This window comes from Patiria miniata, unplaced genomic scaffold, assembly GCF_015706575.1.
Source record: "Patiria miniata isolate m_02_andy unplaced genomic scaffold, ASM1570657v1 HiC_scaffold_3, whole genome shotgun sequence".
Classification (NCBI taxonomy): Eukaryota; Metazoa; Echinodermata; class Asteroidea; order Valvatida; family Asterinidae; genus Patiria; species Patiria miniata.
Genome location: NW_024037069.1, coordinates 28,196,724 through 28,222,937, shown reverse-complemented (window position 1 = coordinate 28,222,937; position 26,214 = coordinate 28,196,724). Strand labels below are relative to the sequence as shown.

Below are 26,214 nucleotides of genomic sequence, written 5' to 3'. Positions count from 1 at the left end.
TCCTGATCAACAAATTAAAGGATAAATCAACAAATTAAAGAATAAATACACGCATAGACCAAATAAATTCCAGATAATTATCCCCCAACCATGAAGCCAACACGTGAAGTTCGAGTAAACATCATTTTCCCAAAAAATGTCGTATTCACTCAGTATTTTTCCAACACAACCAACCTCGTTTCCAAGGTACCTCAGTGAGCAACATAACATGATTCAAGTTTGGACAGTACATCTAGGGAACGAGGTTACTCATTGATACATTGCAATGCAGTTCACATCCGGAAGGTACGTGTGTGATAACGCCAGCTACTACGCAGACGTACGTAGACAAGTACCGAGTTGACTGTAGACCAATTGAAACGGAGGACCGACTTGATGTTTTCCTTACGTCGAGATATAGGGCCGAGCTGGCTTAATTGGAGCTTGTGTGCTAGACCATGTTGACACAGAAGCGAGTTGAGTCCGGACCGAATTGGTAGACATGCCGAGGTCATAACATTACATGCACGTCATTGCACTCCACTCGGACATATGCAATGCCTGCGGTCTGATCATCGGTGATTCCTTCCTTGACCATGCCGAACACATGCCAGAATGTAGCTCGATTCACAAAACAGAACATTGGAAGGTCCCTGACCCGTTGTTCGTTGAGGGTGGTGGGTGATGGCGCAGAGTAATTGGAGCGGTTTTGGACATGTTGGAAGCGTGAATGGGAGAAATGAGCGTCCGATGTGAGTAACAAATCCGTCTGTTTTGTGCATGTGTGATAACATAGAATTAGAAATAGTTGCTTTAAATTTGTATGGCATGCAATTGCATGCCGACTTCACGCACTGTCAGTCTGTAAAGTTTAATGCGAGATTCTGTATGACTAGGGCCCCCTATTGATTTGGTCCAGTGTTTGTAATCCTTCCAAATGACTTCAGTTGTCTTTCTCAAATTCTAATGATCTGAATGTCTTTGTAAAATTTAATTGATTAGGCCGGATTACTGACTGAGAAGGAGAGTCGAGGAGGGCAGCCAAGGAAGGAGGGAAATAATGTAACTTTTTGGTGCTTGAAAGAAGAAAGTGGCATCAGTATATCTAGCCTATATATGGGAATCTTTCCCCCAAATTTCCCTAAACAATTCAAAACCCTTCTGCCCTCTATCGATCCAATCCAGACAGGGCTCTGGAGTGCTCTGAAACGTGCAAAACTAAATCAGGCCCACTTTACTCACAGTTTAGCCAGCAAACTTCTCCAAAAATTGCACTGGGGCAAAGAACATGTCCTCAGTATTTCACCTACCAAGTTTGCAGACTCAATTCAATTTTTAAAGGAGACTTTTCTTCAATATTTTGCACATGAGAGGGAAGTCAAGTGATTCCAAAATGGGGCTAAACACTAGACTGGTACATGTCCAACCATGGTCCAACTATTTGGAAAGACTGACCTCTTCATTCAGTGTCAATAGTCTGGTGGCTTTACTATGGAGAAATGTGTAGTAAATTGAGACTAGTTCCCGCTTCATGCCACATGTTTCTTAAATTCTTTTGGCATGGTTGATTGATGCATTACTGAAAGACTGGTCGTTTTAGGTGCCAGTCTATTTTCTTGTTTTGCATGTTTTCAATACCTTAAGTTTTGGGACTCTCATACACAGTATTGAGAGTCCCAAATTTTCGGACTAGATCCAATCCAAATGTAACTACAGTTACACATAACACATGTTTTGGTATGCACATGTATTTATGCATGTTTGGGAAGATCGGCTGCGATCGACTTGCGTGCATGACTAGCATCAGACAGGCCAATCCCAGGGTGCCTCGATTGGGCGCCTCCCATTCTGTGATTGGCCCACCGAGTCGCCTGATTGGCCCATCGAGTCGCCCAATTGAGGCACCCAATCGAGACGCCCTGTGATTGGCCTGCTTGTGCTGCGGCCATAACCGGTAAACCCAGGCATGCTGGGATATGACCTAGTCCGAAAATTTGGGACTCTCAATACTTGTGTATACATGTACATGAGAGTCCCAAAACTTAAGGTATTAAAACATGCAATACAAGAAAATAGACTGGCACATGAAACAACCAGTCCAACAACTCTTCACTTACTACATCAATCAACTGTCAGCTGACTGTGCCAAAAGAAATATCTAGGATGTCGGGTACTTTTTACACATTTCTCCTTAGTCAGGCAATCTATGGAATACAGTGTAGATATTTGTACGACTGATGCAAAACTACCCCGCATCTTGGCCTCCAGATTCTGACCAAAATTCAGTAGCCGCCGCCTTTCGATATCGTGTCTTCGAATATATGGGTAACCACTTGGAATATGGCAGCTATGTTATCCCTGGCGCGATCCAAAAGCTTTCAAGCAAAGTTTTGTCCCAAGAGGAATATCGATTTTATTTTTAGATGCTTAAATTGTAAGGCCACACTGAAAAATAAATTGAGGAGTAACTTCAGGTTCAGTTGGGGTTTTGCGTCTTGGTTATCGATATTGTGTCTCCGTTATGGGTAACCACAAGTGTATGAGAAAGATATGGCAGCTAAATAAATGTATGTGATCCCTGGCACGATCCAAAATCTTTTAGGCAAAGTTTTGTCATAAGAGGAATGAAGAACTTTTCTTTTCTTAATGCTGTAATTAAATATAGTGAGGATTAACTTCAGGTTCGGTTGGGGTTTCGGTTTGGCAATACCGGTATCTCTTGTCAGCCATCTTGGATGACGTCAAAATCTAAGCTGTGGTGCTGAGTTTCAACCAGTCAGCGGATATCCCTGCAATAGTTTTATGATTTGCAAGACCACTTGGCCTCCTTTATGCACGATGGTGCTACATGGATACATTACAGATGTATGTAACAGATACCACACAGGAAACATTGCAGGTGCATTTGTGCACGTGGTCGGAAACTATCCAGAAATTTATGTATGAAACTTCCCATGGAAAGTTTCTGGCAATTTCCAATGGGTTACAAATTTGGTTAATTACAGAAGCTTTTGTTTCATTGTATTGAAGGGACACTGCAACCTGGAATACGCCCAATTGGGCTACAAAACGCATTTTGAATGAAACGATGTTAATCGGAAAGAACATTTAAAAGTAGGATATAAACATGATCCACACAACTATCCTTTAAAAAGTTGGCGCTTTTGTAGTATTCTTGTGTTATTCGTGCGAGAACGTCATTCGGGGTCCACTTTTGCGACTCCAAAAAGTCGGGCTGTTCGTGCTAGTTCTGATTCCAGCCGTAAGGGTTCGCCTTTTGCGGACATGTAAGAAATCACATATTGTGCATTGGTGATTGGTCACTGCTGTTGGTGAGCACGGTGCTGTGTACATGTATGTGTTTAATACTAGACACACACAACGTGTATCGTACATTGTATGAAAACAACAGGAAACACATATCATACATGTACTCCGTCGTGTCCGATGTAAACAATTGGTGTTTTTTTTTTGTCTTTTCTCGGGAACGGTGAGACATTAGGTTGGTTTCCTTTCAACCAGACGTTTAAAATAGGATAAGTAAACAATCCAAAACATGAAATTTTGGGGGATTTCAGGACGCAGTACCCCTTTAAGTGGCGCAGGGTCCTTTTTCAAAAATGTTCTGTAACACTTTTCTCTTAAAAAGTTTTGCATGTTTTGTAAATTGAAATTTGATGTGTCCTTCGTCCGGAGCCTACCTTGTACATAGGCCAAATAACACAATGAATATCAATCTACCGCTCCATTAAAATACCGAACACTGGGCAAAGTTTATTTTGTTTTTCCCAGTTTTTCTGAGAATTTTGACCACATTCTCACTTGAGGGATTTGCTGTCGCTTTGTGTTAAGTTACAAATCTGCACTTACACCATAACAATTAACATGTAGGCCAATAATGTGTAATCTCAATGTGTCGTTACAGTAAATTTCACAAACCTACACAAATAGGGAAGTTCCCCCCGACCTATCCCAATGAGAAATGTCACGTACAACGGTACATGACACAGATCCAATCCCTCGGCTCTATTTTCATTGATTTCTAATGCCCTTGGCAATGTGCAGACAGAGGATACTGCCATAGATCTGTGTAATTGCAGCATGATTAGTATCGCCATTAGCAGTTAGGAAATGGCCAGGGCTGAATGTTCATGATGACATGGTGTGTCTGTGGGGTTGAGTTAGTTTGATTAGGCAAAAAAGAAATACATGAATTCTGCTTCCGATTTAAATGTCGGTTTCAATATATGGTCGGTCGGTCGGGAAATGATATTTTGGCACTTTTGTAATGCTGATTAATAACTTTGTGGTCATTCGTTTCGTCGAGGTGTAATTCACATCCGGTAACGGTGGTCGGCCGACCACCGTTGGAAAAACCTAACTATTTTTTTAACTACTGCTCCAAATTTACCATTTTTTTTCCAGTCAAAATTGTGTTTGCAATTGGTTACATGTTCATGAACGGCTGCAGGCCAGCTAGACTGGTTCCCTTACCTTACAATTTTCTGGCATCTATAAATTGATCCATTTAATCTTTAGTGGAGTCACGGCACCAGACTACTTAAACGTTTTTGTTTTTCTTGGTTTTCCTGCATTTTCGAACACAAAACTTCAAACATGTCAGTGTAACAATATTTGATCTATTATACCAACCCCTCAAATAGTTCATTTCTGAAAATTACGGCACAAGCCAATGATGTACATTCCCTTTAAAGAATAAACTTTTTTTTTTCTTAGCCATGTCCATCAAACCGTGGAATTGCCCTGCAGGATGTACGGTATTTGGGAAAGATTTCCATATAAGAAGTTCACTCAACACCCTGTGTACAAACCCTATGAGAGTGGACTGAAAAATTCTAAGTGTTTTCTAAGAAAATGCTTGTATTTTCTCACTGCTCAAATTGACTTTGATGACATGAAATTGCTATCTGGGGGCTTGTTAGTCAATACAGAGGAAAATTAGTGAACTTCTTATGGAAATCTTTCCCAGTATTTGGTGTGTATTCCATCTTGACTAACTGTGCGTCGAGTTTGCTTGCAGACACATTTCTGTGAATTCGTATAAATCCCACTCGCACTCATTGAAAGCAGAAAATGTATAATGTAGTGAGTCTGCATCCCACATACGGTACATACAATGTACATTACCACACAGCCTTTGGCCTTGTGTCATGTGGGAATTGGAAACAGTGTGCCACTCGCACTCGCGATAACTAATACGCTGTACATACGGTAAGTATAGGCCTACTTGTGAGCTCATTGCTAAACATGTGTCATGGAAAGTATCATCAGAGCTCTTTCATGTACAAGTTGTTGTTGTCTGTCCGCAAGATGAGTCAGGTTGCCTGTCCATACGTAATACAATTTACATGTACTGGTATATCTGTGCCATGTCATGAGTGGCAGTGCACACAAGTGACATAATTTGCATGCCACCGGTATTCAATTGACCTTTGTCATGTAAAGCAAATGGCCAAAGAGCATTGGAAAAGAGAGATACCAAATTGATACAGGTATACATGTACAGTAAAATTACGTGCATGTACATGTATGTATGTCAAATGTTTTGCTAAGTTGCAGGTTTAAAAAGAGGAAGACACCCGACAAATACATGATACATGTACATGTGTTTTTGTGCATGTGTGTTCCTGTAATGGTCAAATGACAGTTTCTGACAATTACTGGTACACGTGTACATGTTAGAAACCAAACCTTGGTTCGTTATTATATTTTTTTTTTTGTACCTTTAATTTATTAGGCCGTATTGTTTTTGAGTAATTTTGTGTTTTGTTTAAGGCCCCCCCCCCCCCCCCCCCGGATAGGGTACATGTACAGTGTACATGTGCACTGCACAATGTACTTGTAACGTGTACATTTACCAAAAAATGTACATAAATTCAAAGGTTCTTATACTGTACATAATGTACACATGCATGTGTATGAATATAGTGTGTCATCCTAATACATACATACATGTACAAACTTTATAGTGTTGTGACAGTTCATGTATACAGCACATCAACATGATCAGTATTCAAAAATGTTTTCAGTGATACGTGTACGTGTAATATCGAATGCCTGGCTCAGGCTTGCTGGAATGTGTTACAAGTACATGTACCGGTACTGATACGTCAACTCCAAGATTAAGAAGTTGTATGTGTGCATGCATAGAGTAAGCACCTTGCTCTATGGTACATGTACCGGTATGTACATGTAGATGTGCGCAGAAATGCCTTTTCTTCCTGGCTGCCACTTACCGTAAGAAGTTTTATGATGGACTATAACATGTCAACACATTTCATGAAAGGATATTCCTTGATGTACCGGTAAGTGTTGTGGTTTAGTGCATGAGTTAGCAACAGTACACATGTACAAATGAAGCTTTTGTTGATCACTTGCATAGAATGTTTGGTTCAGTGCTATAGACTATTGTGGCATTTCTGTGAAAATATTAATTGTCGACTGCAAGCAAATATATACATGTGTGCATATCGGTACATGATGAAATCTGATAAGAAATGAAAACAGTACCAAATCTCTACCATACACTGTACAGCCATCAACTTCTCCTAGCACATGTTGCTTGTCCAGCCAGTGTCAATAAATCTCCTCCACCAGTGGCTTTGGGGGATTTTATTTTCACAAATGAGGAGGCAGTAGTAGAATGATGCCATGATTACGTTACATGGGGCTTAATGTCCTTCGAGATTTGAAGTACAACACATCTTTTCCCCCTGAGTTTCGTCCCCGGTGTGCGGATGTTAGAGAAAGTAAGACGGTTGTTGGCGAGGCTTTCAATTTGAAATTATGCTTTGCTTTCTAAGATGTACTACATTGTTTTCCTTTATTTACTTTTGTCCCCTGTTTTTTGTTTTTTTGCTGCAGGATGAATTTGAGACAGTCAGAGGGGGAGCGCCTGCACGAGCAAGCATTATCATTTTACGTACATGGAAATTTAGCCCAAGCCAAAATTCTGCTGGAGAAGGTAAATATAAATACACAGGGTAAAAAGAACATCCATTTTCATTGGAGGGTCATCATTTTGAATCTGATCGTCTTATGATAAGGTAATTTATATAGACCTTTGGGGAATGTTGTTATAGCTACATTTTAATACCCTGTCTGCTACCACAGAGTGTAATTCGTCCAACGTTGATGAAGGTTTAAACCGTCATCGGCGTTGGACGAATTGTTGGACAAATACAGTATTCAATACTCTGAGTACGCACACACAAAGTCGGTGTAGTATGAAAAATCATGCAGTTTGAAAAGTTTTAAATTTAAAGAGTACGCAGGTGGAAATTTGCTGCGTGACAATGTTACACTTGCCGAATCGAACGGCAGGGAATATCGAGCGCACAGTGCTTTTGTGCATGGAAGCACACAGGCTATTTGAATGACCTGCACTTTGTTCGAGCACTGTGCAGGCGATAGGGGCCAATTAGGGGCAGGTGTGTTTGCGCTTGGCAATTTCTACTTGCGTTATCTTTTAATTTGCAACTTTTCAAATTGCATCATTTTTCATAAACAATTGTCAATCTTGGACAATTTACAGTCTTTGGTAAGCAAACAGGGTATCAAAATGTAACAAAATTCCCTAAACGTCTATATCAAGGACATCTTCACAAGACGATCAGATTCAAAATGATGACCCCCTCAATGATTATGTACTTTGTTGGGGGCGATGTTTACATGTATATATGTACCCATGTGCTTTTAAAAAAACTGTAACTCTTGTGCATAAAACAATTTTTTTTTAATGAACGTCTCTTTCCCTCTTGCAGGCCGTAGCACTGGAGCCATCCAATGAATCGTTTCAAGAAACCAGGAATTATTTCACCCAAGTCGAGCAGTGGCCGTCTTCATACAGGGACCAACAACAAGTCCCAGGACGAAGCTACCCTGATGCCGAGCCACAATGGGCGCAGTTTGAAAGGAATCCAGCCACTCCTGTGAACTCCACGAGACAGCACTGGGGCAGTGAGGGAGTACACAGCAGCTCAAACGTCTCCAACGGGAACTTGTTCAAACCAAGGAGTGCCAGAGGTCAGTGGCAACAACCAGCAAATGGAACCTCCACCCAGTATTTCTCCAACACCGTGGCTGACAGCATGTTCGGCCCTGCTTATTGGGCGCATCCGGAAGGTGTCCAAAATCACGGAGAGAACAGGACTCACTTTGGTGAGCCGCAACCTCCTCAGAGACAAAACAACGTTTCCTATGCTGGTAAGACGAATTTCGGATCCCATTACGGAAAACCTACTGATGCACACATGTACAATACCAGCACGCAAGACAATACGTGGGGACAGTGGAATGATACTGGAGCTGTGTCGGACCCAAAACCCGAAACGGCGTGGGCAGACTCGGGCTACCGGCAGAGTGACGTACCTTGGACAGATGAGCCCCGGAAAGCTGCTTCGCTTCCTAATTATAACAGATCAGGCGCCAACGGCAGTGTGAGCCAGAGCAGCCAGCGGGGCTCAATGGCCAACTCAACAGAACGGTTCAGCCTGAAAGAGCACCCTGGCAGGGCTAGACAAAGCTCCCCACATACCTGGCGCTCGGAGGAGACCAGCAGCGAGACCAATTACGGCCTGGACAATTTTGATGAGGTGTCCAACAAAGTGCAGGAGTGGCTGGTCAGGAATGAATCATCGGGGGTTCAGAAGCCCCCTCCACCTGGCTTGGGCAAACCCAAGAAGAACAAGAAAAAGAAGAAGAAGAAAATGGAGGCTGCCCCCCAACATGAAAGTCAAGGAACAGCTCCGCAGACAAAGAAAGATGCCTCTCAAAGCAAGAGAGGTCAAACATCCTCACCGAAGGAACAATTACTAACTAGTGGATCCAAAAATCCTGTCAGAACCATGTCTGCTAGTGTAGAAAGTAGTTGCCAAAAGGATGAGACCAAGAATCCATCAAGAAGTGTTCCATACTGCAGCCAATCCTCAAAACCAAGAACTGTGCCATCAACTGCAAATTCTGCAACAAACAGCAACTCTGATAAACCTTCAAAGCATAGTAGCCCTAACCCCAATGGATCAAAGGGTTGTACAGAAAGCTACCCATTCTTTGATCCAAAGAGGATATTTGATTCATCAAACTCTTACAAGGATTTTAAACCTTCTGGCAACAGCAATCAGAAGGACAGTTCTGCCAAGGAAAACTCCAGTAAGAGAAGTGAGAGAGAAGACGGCATCTTTAACAGGAAGCTCTCTTCGAATGAAAGCAGAGGAGGAGGCAGTGCAAAGACAACAGGAGAGAAGCGAAGTGATGCGACTGATGTGAAGATCACTGATGGAGTTGACTGTAATTCCTCACAGGTGATTGAAGCAGACAGTATGACTGAGGATGCAGACAAGAGCTGGCTGAACAGCTCAGGCAGTGTTAGTAGCGATGTGTCAGGAAGGATGACAAGAGAAGAGTGGGAGGATATCATTAAGAGGATGTACGTGCCTCTTGGGGTTCCGTCCAACATCAGTCAAGGGAACCCGGAACCAGCTGAAGAGACCAAGACCTCTGCCAAGCAAACATCATTCGTTCAGAACTGCAATGAGAACTCTGTGACAGCTTCAGACACAGATACTTTTAAAGGAAGCCCCGTATCACAGTGGGAAACAGGTCCCGACCGTGGCACAAGCAGTTTGAAAAAGGAACCCAAAGCTGGAAGCACAAATGCAGCAGAAAAGGACCACAGGGGTCCTCGGCGAGCAGAATATGTTGATGTGAAAGCATCACTGGATGCTGGGATCCTGGAGAATAGGATACCAGTTTGTCATGCTGGCACTGGCATCAAATGGACTGCTCCTGCTGACAAACGTATCAGGTTCTTCGGTAAAGACAAATGCCTTTCAACACAGACTACTCAGTCAACCCAAGCCATCCCGAGCTCTCTGAAACCTGTTTCTAAGGGTCCGAGTACATCAACTAAAAGAGGAAATACCTCACCTGAACTTGGCAGTAACGTTTCTACTAAACCTGTTCAAGAGCCTAAGGTGGAAGCCTCTGCAGCACCTTCAGAGAAGTCAAGGAATGAAGCTTCAAGAGGACTTCATGTCATCTCATCTGAAAGTACTGGTAAAGGTACAACAGAACCTGCAAAAGAACCTAAGGTAGAGGTTTCTTCAGCAGCATCCCTGAAGTCTAGCAATGCAGCTGTTGGAGGGATTGGTGTTAAAGCTAAACATCCTGAAGCATCTAAGATCAAGGGAAGTGAGCGGGAAACACCAGCCAAGGTGCAGCCAACACAACCATCTAAGCCGTTCTGGGAGCCCGCAAGAATATTTGCGACTCCTCCTAAGAAAGACCAAGATAGTAGGAAAAAGCAATCAGGTGCTGGAGCATCTTGTGCGGAATCAAACAACAAATTGAGAAACGTGACGTCTTCTGTTCAGCAAACAGCTAAATTGAAGGACACGACAAGTTCAGGAAGTGAGGATGCATTAAAGGCATGTGATACCAACGCAACCAGTAATGGAGGTATGACCAGTCAACCTGTAACACGAACTAAAAAGTCTACCTCTGCCGAAAGGGCCTCTACTTCAAACAGTGATTGTAAGTCACCCACTCTCAAGTCGAATGACTCTTTGAACTCTGCCAGCAACAGTCAAACTGGTGATCCACCTCTGAAATCGAGCACAAAGTATTCCTATGTCGCCTGGCGGGATCAGAAAGCAGAGAAAGACAAGTGTACTTCAACGAAGACTAGTCAAGCATCCCCAGCCCAAGCTTCTCAGAACAAGAGCTTTCCAAGTGCTGAATCCAAGAGAAGTGGACAAACTGAAGCTCAGCCTGCCCCGAAACCTGCAGCGAGACCAACAAAGGTAAGCACGTCCCAGGACAAATCTGAAGATCCTGGATTGAGATCAGATGCAGCAAGCTCCAAAGTTCCTTTTGAGAATGGACCTGCCAAAGAAACCAGTGAGAAGACACAGTCACAGTTTTCAAGTTCAAGTAAACATCCCCAACCAACACAAGATGCAGCTTCCACTCGACCACAGGACCGCTTCAACTCTAGAAATGTCCCAGTAAATAACAGCCCTCGGGAGGATTTCAGTAAGACTAGGACAAATTCTAGCAACAAGGTGCCCTCAGCTAAGCCTGACCCAAAAGCAAGGGAGTCCAGCAAGCCTCATCCCGGAGAATCCAAGACAAGATCGGCATCAGGTACAGCTCCAAATAGTCATCAACACCAGCAAAAGAGAGCAGAGGCAAGCACCGCTTACGCATCTCATCCTGGAAGGCCATCAACTGACTCAGGTTCCAAGTCCTCCCGATCAGGCACAGCTCAAGGGTCAAGACAGCAGGCCTCAAGTAGGACTTCGGAAGCAAGGACTGCTGCCAGTGCAAGAGAGGAAGACACTGGACCACGGCAGAGGCAGAGAGCAGGAGCAACATCAGACAACCTTGATGTTGAAGGTAGAGAACTTATAAGCATTATTTAAAACTCCATCCACTTTATTGTGCCGTCTCAATAAATAAGTGTGCATGAACATTACTCAAACTCCTTTCAAGATGGCAAAATGTTCACAAGGTGTTCCTTGTTAGATAACTAAGAAGGGGGAATTTCAACAACTCTTGCTCTGCAGTTCCAAACAGAGGGTTCATTGCATACATGTACACCAGCTCTTGAAGACCTGAGCAAACAGAGAAATCAAAGATCATTATTTTGGATCGTCTTGCAACCAGGATGTATCGTAATACACTCTTTGATTTTGGCAAGGTAAAAAAGACCTTGCTGCATTATCCGCCATCAACACAAGTGCATAAACTTCCAATTCTGAAACAATGAGAGCTAGTCCCATTAGGCCAAAAAAAAAAGTCTCCGGTTTCTGGTATGCGCGCGCGTCGCCGTAGCCATGCGCGTCGGCAAAATGAAAAAGTTTTTTTTTCAATACAAGATGATATTTCAAAACCGCCAAACTCACTGGTTTGACTGGAATTCTGCTGCTGCACAATTTTAACGTGTTTTTAGATGGGGTTATGATCGAGAATAAGATTTATGTGGCCACTCTGGACTCCCATATATTTGCACTAAGTTTAGTCGGGCACCATTTGCAGTCATCAGCCAACATTTGAAGCCAAAAGAAAAAGAAGAAAAAAAGGTAAAAAAAAAAAAAAGCCGCGTCACCGCACCACTTTTGGGGCAAGCTCCATACCAGAAACCGGAGACTTTTTTTTTTTGGCCTTAAGCAATGCCACAGTAATATCCTGCTGCAGTTGGTGACCACAGCGAAGCAGTTTGGCCTTGAGACTTTTGACCTGATGGATCTTGCTGCACTGAGCAGGCTTGTCATTTTGACAAGTGTTGCATGTTGCTGCATTCAGCAGGGTGTCTAACCAAAGTACCCTAGAGTGTTTAGGGTTAAAAAGCAGGTCTTGGAAAGTATTTTACAGCGTGGTACATGTACATTTGTAAATTTAAACCTGTGTTTTTTTTAATTCCCTTCTCTGAAGATGTGGACCCTTGGTACAAGTGGACCAGAGCCATTGGCAAAGGCCTGTGGTGGACCCTTTGTTTCATTGTCTTCCTGCTGCTTATACTCTTGGCCTGTCTCTACAGCACGTAAGTCCCGTTGCTTCGTTTTTAAAACTAGTCTTGTACTTTTTCTGGGTCTCCAACCACACTGAAATATGTGAACATATGTAAGCACTAAGGACTGTGCTGTGAACGAGTAGAACGTTTTGACACACAGCCGAGCATAGTGACCCGAAGGAAATTTGCCATTTTAAATAATGGTCTAAGTCCTTTAAACATGTAATGAAAACTTAGATATTTGAAGATAATATAAACAGATTCCTGTCTGTCATCAAATAGCTGAGTACGCAGACCTCAGTGTGTTGGTGCTTGAGCTTAATTCCAAGGATCTTCATGTTTTGGTTTACTCGTCGGATTTGGAAAACACACAGACACTATAACACACTGCAAGCTCCATCAGCAGTTGGGAAGAAATTCCCACTGTACGTGGATGCATAGTTGAGGTACAGGGCCATTCATTTGACATTTTAATGTTCATTCTTAATTTTACCAGCAAATTATGCAAGTCTGCCCATTGGAGACTATCGTAGATGGACTTCAAGAAATGATTGTTTTTATGTTGAAATTGATTCAAAATTGAATGCTGTAAACACTCACTAAGAAGAAACTTTTTTTACTTCACCCAGACTCAAGGTAGGCCTGAAGTACAGCTGGCACATACTGAAGGAGCTGGCCAAGCTGATCCAGGAGCACAGGCACGGCAAAAGGTCACCTGAAGGGTCGTCCGGAGGTCAAGGGTCATGGGGGTCATCTGGCACTGATAACCGCAGGGCACCAGCTGAGCCCACCAGGAGCATTGATATACCAACGTCAGGTAAGATTGTTCATTGTCTTGTCTCTCCTTGCATCAGTGTGGGGGTAAGCTGGAAGACACTGTGAAGTGCTATTTTATTGTAATCCATACGTCAGTGTAACGCCACCATGCTATTTAATTTGGAAATTTAACCCTAACTCCCTAGTCCTTTTTGCTAGGATGTAGCCTCAATCCTGCAAAATCCTCCAACTGGCCTCATGGAAAAATAGCATATAGCCTCAATCCTGCCAGTTCCTTCGTTAGTTCTTGAATATGGTCCATGGAGGGGTGACTGAATCCTGCGAAATCCTCCGGCTATGACTGTTAATAGGCTGAGGCAGAGGCAGTGGCATCCTGGAGCAGTGCGGAGGATGTCAAGTATAATCGAGGACTAAATTTATGCACGGCTGAGCATAAACAACACAAGGTCCGGCCCAAGACCTTAACACAGTGCGTACTCCGAAATCAGCAACACACTTTTGCCATGTAATCTCAATCCTGCAAATTCCTCCAATTTGCAAAAAGGATTTGGGAGGATTCAGGGCGGCTAGGGTTAATACACATATGTGTAACTCTTTGGAAGTGATGTAGCCAAGCCAGGGTGTGTATGGGATGCAACTCATGGCATATCCATAGCCGTTTGTGTACAGCGGCTAGGGTTGCAGTTTTTTTTTTACATTGACACACTACAGTATACATCCATAGCCTTAGTCATGACTTTCCTCCTGAATTTCTATGCAGGGGGTGAGGCCATCAAGCGATTGATGCGCTGTAACCAAGACAACCCTTACGAAGTCCTCGGTGTCAGCTCAGAGGCCAGCGAAGATGACATCAAGAAATACTACCGCAGGCAATGCATGCTGGTCCATCCAGACAAGGTAGGTTATCAGTATATACATCTCCCCGACTGAAATTCCAACTTAATAATAATAATAATAATAATAACAGGTTCTTATATAGCGCTTTTAACTAAGATCAAAGCGCTTTACATTATTATTACCCCAGATCGTTGGGGCAATTAAACATTCCAAATACCATCTCAGCTCCCTGGGGAGTATACCTCTCGATGCAGCCTGTAATGCGCAAGGAAGCTGATTCAATCACAGTAACCATCTCTGCCCTCACAGGTACCTTTTTACTCCTTGGTGGAGAGAAACAATGAGTGACAAAGTGCCTTGCCCAAGGGCACACGCACCATGACCCCAGGCTTGACTCGAACCCACAACCTGCAGCTTTACCCACAGACCACAAATTCAGTGCCCCTAACCACGAGGCCACAGCACTCCACAAGTTAGGACAACACTGAGAATGCATTCCGTATAAAAAACAAGTACAAGAAGGGCAGAACCCAGTGTTAAACAACATTGTTGGAAATCAGTAACCACATCGGTGCTGTTCCTTGTGCATGTCAAGTTGTAAAAAAATACCTGGGACGATAGGTACCTTTGAATGAGCTTCACGGCCAATGTAAATAAAGTTAGGCTTGGCTGTTTTGCAAAATTTTTCAAACTTTTCGTGTGGGTTTGAAAGGTTCTGGCAGGGTTGGTTTGACATTTGTAAGAATATTTCTGAACTGTTTGAATTTCTTTTTTTTCCCTTTTGTTTTTCAGAATGACCATCCTAACGCCCGGGAGGCTTTTCAAATCTTGCAGAAAGCCTATGACACCCTGACTGATCCCGTAAGTTCTAAACGTCTTGATTTTTTCCCACCTTACAAGCAAATTTTGGAAAGCGCACTATTTGGCAGATAATGTTTTTGTTTAACTATCGACGGAAACTCTGCCAGACTAAAATAAATTGTGTCATGTGGCATCAAGTACATTCCTGTGTCTCCTTAAGTGTAGAACGCCATGGTCCAGTGGTTACGGTATTTGACTCATGTACGAAGGTGCGTGGGTTCGAACCCTGCCAGGAACATGGTGTTTGTGCCCTTCGGCAAGACACTTAACTACAATTGCCTCTCTTCACCCAGGAGTATAAATGGGTACCTGTGAGGGTAGAGGACCGATTGAGCGCTGATATCGGCTGCCGCATGGTCCCATGGCCTGATGAACTGGCTAATAATTGTAAAGCACTTTGAGATCGTGGATATGATGGAAAGCGCTATATAAGCACAATTAATTATTATTATTAACCCCTTAAGCACGGGTTATAATGGAGACATTCCTCCACACATAGAGCAAGTGGCCCGCATGACTGCACAGCCTTTGTGTGGTAGCGGAACTGCACAAAAGCAGCAGCTGTGGAACTACCTACTAGCTGTGTGCCACGGCATACCACAGCTGGCAACTGCATTCCAATGAGGATTAGCGGCCACGGCCATGACTGCTTCCCGTATGCATGGGGTTAAGTAGGCTTTTTGTTGCAGTAATATTCAACTGCCATTATCAGTTTTCAAGGATTCTATGTCCGCACTGCAGTCCGCAATGGTAGCCTTGATTCAGTGTTTGAGTAGCTGTTGATTTCACCTATATTGGTGTGCATAGTAACCGGGTTCCGAAATACCTGACTGCTGATGTCAGGGACCGGTTCCAGTGTATGGGATCAGGTACTTGTAACCAACTTTACACATTACTTGGTCACTTCTCAGACAATGAAAAAGGAAAGGTTTTTAATGCCATTTGTGGGGAAGTTTCAAAAGCAAAACCAGGCTACATGAAAAACCAAAACATATTTTTGTGTATTTCAATGCGCGAAGTTTGCAGAAGTCGCAGTTTAAGCCCTTCAGAAAACTGCCGGTATTTGAATTTTGGGCTGGGTTTCTTTTACGGGTACCCGGGTACTTGTGTTTTACTTCAATAGGGTACCCAGTTAATGGGGTACTCCTTGTTAATGTACACAACTACTCACCCACTAGATTTCATTTACAACAAAAAATTTCTTCTGAGTAGTTAGCATCAATGTACATGTATTGTTTAATAAGTATATGATGGGATATTATTTGGAATATCTGGTGTTCCCCTCATCAGATCAAGCGGAGAGATTTTGAGATGGAAAGCAAGTACACCCATATGAATGAAGAGGTAAGTAGACTTTTTTTCTTGAATGGATTTTCTTTCAAAAACCTTGCACTGGGCAGAAAGCCAGTGGCCTTTTCCCTTGAACTCTAAGTTTTAAGTGACATCAAAGGTATCATAGGTGGGTGCTATCTTTCCCAACTCTAATGATTTCAAAGATTAAACTCTGTTCAGGACAATAACCAAATTATAGAATTTGTTAGAAGAACTTTCATGCACAGGTTGTTACCACACTTTTTGCCTTTGTTTTAATTTTTTTTAGATGGAGGACTTTGTGAAGAAAATGGAAGAGAAAATGGAAGAGGTGAATACTGTTTATATATTTTTAATTGCTATTTTTTTTTCATTGAAAAATCCTATTAATTCCTCATTACATTAGACTTTTTGTGTTGCCTCAACGAAGTTTTGGGAAACCACTTACCAGTCCTGAATTCTGTGTGACCGTAGCCCCGTATACATGTATATGTTAAAGTTTCGGTTCGGTTTTTAATTTTTTTTTATAACTTCTACATGTATCCTGGATTTTGATGAAACTTGGATGCAGTGACCCTTGGGTGGGAAGACACAATGCTTCCTCGTATTACTGAGGTCAAAGGTCATAAAGGGGTCAATGTTCGAATGTGCTTCAAATGTTTCTTTGTCTACAGCATTTGATGTATTTTAAATGTAACCTGGATGGAGTGATTCTTGGGTGGGGGTTTGTGATATGTCTTCAGAAATTGGAGGTCAAAGGTCATCTAGTTGTCATTTGAGGTCATAACTCATTATGGAAAATATATTAAACGGTATTGTTTCATAAAAACAAATACATTCCAGGAGCCAATCATTTCTTCAACTGAAAATAATCGGCTTCTACAAGAAAAAGAACACAAAACAGATAGGGATCGACCGCGGAAAAAAAGCGACATGTGTGATCAGTGGATCACCTTGTTTTATTTGCTTTTTTCTTCCCCCATGGAAAATTCTGCCGATTCCCCATTATATTGTTATCCCACATTTGAGAGTCATTTGTGATTTTTGTTTCTGATGAATGAGACAGGAAACGATATTTTTTTATTTAACAACTATCCAAAGAAATTTCTAATGAGTAAATGTTTTAAAAAGGAAGGGAGTTGCAGAGAGCAAAAAGGAAGCTGCTCTTCCTGCTCTGAACAGCCTGTGTTAAAATTCTTTTACTTGACTTGTATGACTTTGTGCTTTTTGTCCTTGTCTAAATAAACAAAGCCCTATATCCCTTAGGCCAAAAAGAAAAGTCTCCGGTTTCTGGTATGGAGCTTGCCCAAAAAGTGGTGCGGCGATGCGGCTTTTTTTTTTACCTGATTTTTTGCCTCAAATGTCGGCTGATGACTGCAAATGGTGCCCGACTAAACTTAGTGCAAATATATGGGAGTCCAGAGAGGCCACATAAAGCTTATTCTCGATCATAACCCCATCTAAAAACCGTTAAAATTGTGCAGCAGCAGGATTCCAGTCAAACCAGTGAGTTTGGCGGTTTTGAGACATCATCTTTCATTGAAAAAAAAAAACGTTTTCATTTTGCCGACGCGCATGGCTACGGCGACGCGCGCGCATACCAGAAACCAAAGACTTTTTTTTTTGCCCTTGGGTAATAGCCTTGAAAAAAAGAAGCGAAACCGCGTTGTCAACTGGTGGCCCATTTTCTGTATGTATCAAACTTAAAACAGTTCAAGCCTCATTAGGGACCATTGGAAATGGCGTAGAAATGGAAGTTGTACATGTATATGCAGCTCTAGTCTGGGTGGTGGCCATGAAATGGTGGTTTATTCAAAATGTTGATTGCATCATTATGTTTTGTGGGTATTCCATTGGACACGCTATCAGCAGTGTGCATCTAACATCGAAATAATTCAATACAGTTGGGCCTAGTGAACGACGCAAAAATGATGATGTCATCAGCAGCTTTTTCCAAACCTTATACATCTATCATACTTGAATCATTTTAAATGGTCCTCAGTGGCCTCAGAATTTTGTAAGATTTGGGGTAGTTGAAGGAAACCCCCCCCCCCCTCCCCTTTCCAAAGAGTGCTTACCTTGACTGTTGTTTGGCACAGGTTCTGAACACGTTAAGCTGTGATGTGTGCAACGGTAAACATCGTCGCTATGAGACGGACAGAGATCCTCACTATGCACGCTTCTGCAGACGGCACGGCACCAGACACCCAGCTTATGAGGTTAGTGGCTCGACATAGCCGTAGCCTGTAGTTCAAAAACGACAGAGGAATGATCCTAAACTGTGGTACAACCCAAGTAAAAGAGTCTTGAGGGAGAAACAGTTTGAGAAACAAACCCATCTACATGTACATATGTTTCGCAGTGAAAACCTACAGACAAAAATAACCATCGTTAGTTTAGAAGAAATTTTCCTCGTATTCCTAACAAAAATCTGACTGTAAAAACAATAATGTTTCAGTCGTGACAAAAATTATAAAAATATCATTTGTATCCTATTATCTTTTCACACTCAGCTCAATAGCTTCAAATGGCATTCCATGGACAGCTGTAAAAATGGATTATTTTCATTTAAATATGCATAACGTCTCATAGCATGGATCAATTTCAGTAATTCCTTTTTTTTTTTTAATGAGTGGAAGAACCTGCTTGTTTAATATATGCTTCGTTGGTGTGACAAAGTTAACTGCTTGTTATGGCGAATCCAGGTCACTTTCGTTTTGACTCCCCATGTAGTATTTTTACTCTTGACTGAATAGAATTTCCTTTTCGAAACCAATTTTATTTGGAAACAATCCCTGTAAAGAGTAAAAGTGCTAAACAGATAAAAATGTAGGTGTATTTGTTATAGTGTCTTTTTGTGTTAATCGCAGGGTGATGTTTGGGTAGAGACAACTCATCTAGGATTCAAGTGGCACTTCTACGCCATGATGGAAGATAAAATATTCGACATCACAGAATGGGCAAAGTGTCAGGTAAATGACTGTATTTATAAAGCACACGTATCCACCATTACTGGTGCTTAATGCGCTACGTCATTATTACCCTGCTCATTGGGCCAATGACGCATTCCAAAAGACCATCTCAGCTCCCTGGGGAGTATACAGCTCCATGCGGCCATTTCCGCGCAAAACAGCTAATACTCAAACGACAATAACCGTCTGTGCCCTCACAGGTACCCATTTACTCATGGCTGGAGAGAAGCAATGAGTAACAAAGTGCCTTGCCCAAGGGCACACGCACCATAGCCACAGGCTGGACTCAAGCCCACAACCTGCAGCTTTACCCGCAGACCACAAATGCAATGCTCCAGACCACGACGCCACAGCACTCCACAATGAGCAAGATTTGAACAAATCCTGCTTGAGAAACCTATAAAGAGAATGGGGCATTTAATTAATGACCGGACTATATTACAGTTTGCTTTTGCAGTAGGTAATGTGTGCTTCATTCAAGAACACAAGTTCAATCAGAAATATCTCGGAAGCTGTGTTCATGCATGAGTCACGTGATTGTGTCATGTAATTTCTAGATGGAGTAGTGTTTTGAGTGAAAAAAAAAAATTTGCAGTGACCCCATGATGCCTTTTGACTCCAGTTTGATCATGTGACAAGTTGGGGCTGGGCTACTGATACTTATGACAAAGTTTGGTCAAAATTGGTCAAAATATGTAGGAGCAATAGACAATGTCAACGTTTGTTACTAACTAACTTACAGAGAGACATGATGATTTGTTGAGCTGCTATCCCGCACCTTAAAAAGAAACAACTTGCATTTACTTCTAAATGAATGTTGTGCCACAGGATATGAAATACATGGAGGCCAATTCTTGTGAGATCCGGTACCGTGTGGGGACTCAACGTAACAGGAATCCGTCCCGCCAGCGCACCTCGTCTCCAAACCATCACAGCCATCACCGGGGCCAGGACTTCAACGGCGACGTGACGTGAGTAACAACCTCACAATACTGGGTTATGTCCTTCAGGCCTGGGCGAGTAATGGATTTCTCTACTCCAATACTCGCAGAGAAATTACTCATGAGTAGACGAGTACTCACGAGTAGTTTACTAAATTCCCATAAAAACCACAAAAAAAAAAAAAATGGCATAAACATTACGAAGAAGGAAGCTACTACAAATAAACAGCACATTCTTCAGCACTGAGATATCCTTAATAATAATAATAATAATAATACCGAAGTCTTATATAGCGCACGTATCTACCAACAATTAGGTACTCAAGGCGCTGGAAATTATGTCTATTACTAGAGACAGGTAAATGAAGTACATGGGAAATATGAGAACCATTATGTAGCTCCTTTATAATGGTTTACAAGTTGCTGCGGCGCATATTGCAGACACTGCCAGAAACACCAGGGCAAACCCCTTCTCTATATAGCGATAAGTGTCACTGGGTTCCTTAACGTGCATTACACAACACACGGGACCAACGGCTTCACGTCCCATCCGAAGGACGAAGCAATAATGGTAAAGCGCCTTGCTCAGGAGCGCAAGCACCATGTTCCCATGGTCAGGCTTCGAACCCATGCACCACGGCACACGAGTCGAACACCATAACCATTGGACCACAGCACCCCATATCCTTACTAAGCAAAATTTTGGCTCATTTTCCTTGAACATTTATTTGTTGAGAGTGCTAGTGGAATCCCAAGGAAACAGATGGAGGTAGTGATTCCTTTGTTGCAGGGGACGTATTGAGACAAAAGACAAGTTTGGTGCACAAACTGCAAAGTGGTTACTTGTTTCTAAGTCAGCACTTAGTGTGTATACGCCGTTGAAGGGCAAAGCCTAATGTTGATTTACATCAACCCGACGCAAATTCATCTAATGAATACACATTAATTTTGTTTTTCAGTGAAGATCTTTTGAGGGATTTACTGCGCCAGTTCCACCAGGGGGATGCCCGAGGGGGCGGAGCCGGAGGTGCAAGCTACGGGGGAGGGGACAGCGGCAGCCAAGACAGAGGCAAGAAAGGCAAGAAACACCGAAAGAAGAAACGATAACAACTGAAGAGAGACAAGTAGAGAGACTTTTCCCCAATTGTTTCCATCTTTTCTTTCTTTTGGAATGAGTACCTTTTTTGTCTTCTACATACACAGGTGAAGTTTGATTCGCACTTTCTGAGGTCCTGTCAAAAAAAGAAGTTGTTTATACAGCAACGCTTGTAAATTATAAAATCTTGTATTCTTCTCTGTGAATTAATTTTTTTGCATGTGGCTGCAGCCTTTTGTTGCAATGAACGCACAGAGAATTACCTTGCAAAAAAAATTGACGAAGGTTTCTATATTCACGAGAGTATATTGGTTATTGAAGAGTTTAGATCTATTGGAAGAAAATTGGTATATATTTATTATTTGTTTTTCTGCAGATCATGTAGATATATGTAATGTAATGTAGATACGAGCTGTAAGTGGTTTGGAATGGTCTTTAACCCAAGGTATCCTGGATTGAAGGTTGCATAATGTGAATGCCAGTACCGATCTTCTTCATGTGGTGCTTGAGCCAAAGTTTTGGTTTTAACATTTTGCTTAAACCATATTGTATACTTCGAGTAACAGACCAATACAGAAGCCACAATTAGAAGGTGTTACTGAGGTGACACAACAGTTGCACACTGGTCGCTGAACCAACTACATGGTTACAATTTGCAACAAATGCCTGTGCTTCTCAAAGTTAAGAATGGCATGTACGTGTTCTACATAACCCCTGAGGATCAACACACAAAGGGAGAACAACAGATCCTTTCAGTCCTCGGGAGTTGGGTCTTTTGTTGGAAACGGTCCTCTGTAGTAAGTTTGTGTGCTTTAGTCTATGTGAGAGTGTTATAATACAGGGACAAAGGGAAACGCAAAGCATTATCCTCAAAGAGTATAGTAAAACAAGAGTGTCTGCGCGAGATCGTGGCATGCGAGCAAACATGGCACCACTGCAGGTTCATTATATTTCATTTTCTGTTGTTTGATTGGTTTTTTTTTCGGGGGGGGGGAGGGTTGGGTGTTGGAAATCTTATGATTCTGGGACAAATTTCATCCAAAGATGATCACCCTCCTGAGGCCCATTGCCATTTTAAAAAAGATGTCTACGCTCCATTGTAAAATAGAGCAACTTGGGGCCTAATTTCATCCAAATTTCACAGAAATACAATGTCGCGTGTAGTGAAAACTTAATTTCCCCATATACATGTACGTAGTGTACACACAGCAGAATTACCAGTGGTGCATATAAATAATTAATTAGCCATAATTCCAAAACCCTTTGACTTGTAGTCATAATATTTCTTGGGTATGTTCATATTAAGTTGTTCTATGCATGCACCAAGTTTCACAATTTTACGTCACTCGATGGCTGAGATCTGAGGGGGGGGGGGCCGGAATCCACCGCCCCCCCCCCCCCCCCCCCCCCCCCTCCCCCCCTCCCGGCTGTGAGATGGTCAAAATTACCCGGCCTTTTTAGAGTTGACAACTGCTCATCAAAAGAAATTGCAGAGAGAAATTTGTGGGTTTTTTCACTTTGTGTAGTTTCCTTCATTAACTTTCACCTGCCATTCTGTCAGAGAGATTGCTGTTTATGGCTCAAAGTCATTACATGTATATCTAAAGGTAAAAAATCAACTGCCTGTGCCAAAATTATGTCGCAAGAACAACTCATTTCGCCATATTGCTACTGAATCCTTACCAAGTCAGTTTCGTCCGTTTGTAATTGTTTGCCTTTGTTTCCCCTAGCTGACAGTGATCATGAATGGCCATGAACAGGATTACTTTTATGAATTATATGGTGTAGTTTTATTTTTTCCAGATCTATTCATTGTCCAGTTTCAAGCCTAAATTGCAACAACAAACAAAAAATATAGAAAAAGTCTGTATGTTGAGAAAATGTCTTATTGAATTTGCTGGTATTGTATAGGGAATCAATTAAAAGCACACAAGTTAAAAGTTGAAGTTCTTAAAAAGAGTTTTGGGATAAGGCAGATGAAACCACAGCGTCTTAAAGACAGCATTAGAGGTTTGTAATTTTATTTCATTGTTTTGAATGAGTTTGTTGAAAAAAATCATGAATTGAAGATTTTTTTTTTTAACAGTATTTCTGGCTCTGATGTGATTGCTTTTTTTTGTCATCATGTTACACAAGACTGCAAACAGTTAAATCCATTTTTTTTGTCTTTCTTCAAAACACATGTAACGTTTTAAATTTGAAATTTTACAAGCCCTTGACTTTTGCTGGTGCCCAAAATGATTTACCAGTGATGGGAAGTCCAACTTAGCACAGGTTTTGCCTCTGAAGTTGCATGTAGGACCAAGTTTAGTTTCAGATTTACACAAACCACAGACTGAATCGTGCCCTAAATCTTTAATTGGGTTGAGTTCATCATCCGACTTTAAAAAAAAAAAAATGCCTCTTTGGCATTCTTGAGTATTACCTTCCACGATTGTATCCTTGATAACGAAATATTGCTACTTCAAGTAACTTTTTTTCTGAATTGGAGATAGTTGCAGATAATCCCAAATGATCCTAAAATTTCAAAATCCAGACCTTAGCGGATTAAGTGTGTGTATATTGTTTGATGAACTAAACAAACTACAAAGGGCATTATTACAACTCGTTTGTTATTTCTTTGAAGTGAAATAAATTCTCTTCAATGCAGCATTGGGTGAAAAACATTCGTTTAGATGCATGTTGTACAAAAAAAAGATTCACATGAAGAATGTAATGTGATTTAGTTTTGGTGGATTTTGATAAATTTGGCATGTGTTGCTGTCTTGGTTCAGTAGCTGGGCCTGTCATGAAATGGTTCTTTTAAAATTTGGTTATAATTAATTTGTCTAAAAAACAGCTTCAAGTTTGCTTATTAATTTCCAAGTTATTTTGTGAATACATGAAAACGTATCCTTTACAAGAGAGAGTGTCTGTTTCCCTTTTTGCATGGAACTACATTATTGGAACGCAAATCTTGCTTTGATCTTCGTGCGATCTCTATAGGTGCAACTCGATGTGTAGAAATATCACACATGGAACAATTCCCTTACAGATTCCTTATTCCATTGAATAATGTCCTTACTAATATCTCCATAGTTAAATGTTAAGTTCTTTGGTGTGTCATGAACCATTGTAAAACCAATGGTTCATCATGTTTTGTTAATGCCCTCTTTGTTATCATTTTGCCAATCTTTCAAGATGAATTATGCTTCTGTTGAGTTTTTGAATTTATTTTTTGCGTGTGTGATGGAGGTTAACACTAGCCACATGTTTTGTTCTAATCTTGGGCCTGTATTTCTCGGATAATATGAATCGTTAAATGACAATAATAAATGGAGAGGTGATTGGAATAAAGCAACGAAAAATTACAATGGCATATCGATGATCTTGTCTCTCAATTTTGTGTCTTTTGTTAAATAGTGCCAACTTTTTTGTAACATCCCCTTAAGAAATTTTGGTAAGTCTAAGAAAACTCAGTAGCAGTTTGGTAGGAGATATTCCAACAACATTCCAAAAAATTAAGTTGGTACATAATGTGTGCTTGTTCAAAATTTCGATTTTCTTTTCCGAACGAAATGTAAAGGAATGTAATGTCCTGCAACAAATAGATATGCGTGTTTATTTGTTCAGGCTATTTTAATATACAGTTTCAAAAAGTGGTTTTAAATGGTGCGCTCCTGTTCAGAAATTGCGCACTCAATTCGAATTGAGAACGAATTAGGAGCGTCCCGTTCTTAACTCAAAAATTGAAATTAATTAATTTATTACTTGTCGTGGGCTGGGTTTTTTTCCGTGTGCATTTATTTCAAGGGGGCACTGAAAGTAAATGAACTGCGGCTTGCCTTGTTCGTTTTTGGACTGATGCATGATCTACCTACATGCATATGAAGCGCGGGTCCAGAACACACTTTTTGGGGAGGCCAAAAAAATTTGGTCCTCCACAAAGAGGGTAAAAAAAAATTACGGCGTGGGGCCCCGAACTTTTTGGGGGATTCTAGATGCTCTGTGGTGCGATCTGAGGCAATTTCTGACCACTTTTACCAAATCTTTTTTGGGGAAAAGACAGTGGTGTACGCGTACGCAGTGCCTGCCTTTATTGAGACGTCACTAAAAAAAAAAGGGGGGGGGCTTGATGTATATGGACGTAAATGCTATAGCTGTTATACTTTTTGAAACACAAACCACAGTTAAAAAGCTCCCGTTGTTAACAAATCTTTGATTTGATTTTCTTGTGCTTTCCGGAAAGGGTTTTTGTACATGTAAAGTCCGGGTTTTTTTTAGGCATTAGGGACTCCATTTTGAACCTACGGTTACAACATAGTTTGCACTCCATCGTTATAATTATGTCGAATTCCCGATGAGTATATGCGCTGTTATACATTAGTTTTGTATGACTGAAAATGATATTTCTTTCGGTTGAACCGAGTGAAATAGAACGGAATTATGTTCTCAATTGGAATATCACTCCGCTACGCGGAGGTGAAGGAGTTAGAAGGTGGTATAAATAATGAGGGTTGGCTTCATCTGCGCACTGACAGGCAACGAGTTCACATGCTAATTTAACTGGTATTAATACAAATGTGATGCTGGGAACGGAGAGCATTAAAATCAGTACTATTTGTTGGGTTTTCCAGAGTATTTTTCTCAATGAGTTTTTATCTCTGGTTTTTCTCTCCGTGGATGTGCGGATTTCGTTGGGATGATATGCATAAATAAATAAATAAATCATAGTCTGAGCCAACTTCATATTAAAAAATCTTGGTAGAACGTGTTTGAACAAATATGATAAGATATAAAGAAAGAAATAGTAATGATGAGAAATATATACAAGGATATGAAGGTCAATAATCAACTGCTATGCAAGCATGAAAACGAAACAGGTTTCACCATAGAAAAGAAGTATTAAAATGAAGGGTTGAGAGA

The 26,214-nt window shown here is 41.4% G+C and overlaps 1 protein-coding gene across 1 annotated transcript; it reads left to right on the top strand.

The window, feature by feature from the left end:
- Positions 1-295: 295 nt before the first annotated feature.
- LOC119737397 lies at positions 296-22,286 on the top strand. Its single transcript, XM_038211722.1, has 13 exons — positions 296-731; positions 6,865-6,964; positions 7,764-11,397; positions 12,436-12,544; positions 13,144-13,331; positions 14,052-14,188; positions 14,921-14,989; positions 16,280-16,333; positions 16,590-16,631; positions 18,400-18,519; positions 19,171-19,272; positions 20,101-20,243; positions 21,173-22,286. Exons 1-13 carry the CDS (start codon positions 664-666, stop codon positions 21,318-21,320), a joined length of 4,914 nt encoding a protein of 1,637 aa, XP_038067650.1. The 5' UTR covers positions 296-663; the 3' UTR covers positions 21,321-22,286.
- Positions 22,287-26,214: the final 3,928 nt, after the last annotated feature.

Coding starts and splice junctions, on each gene's coding strand:
- LOC119737397 (XM_038211722.1), top strand. CDS start 664: ATGGCGCAGAGTAATTGGAGCGGTTTTGGACATGTTGGAAGCGTGAAT. Junction 732..6,864: donor GGGAGAAATGAGCGTCCGAT/GTGAGTAACAAA, acceptor TTTTTGCTGCAG/GATGAATTTGAGACAGTCAG. Junction 11,398..12,435: donor AGACAACCTTGATGTTGAAG/GTAGAGAACTTA, acceptor CCTTCTCTGAAG/ATGTGGACCCTTGGTACAAG.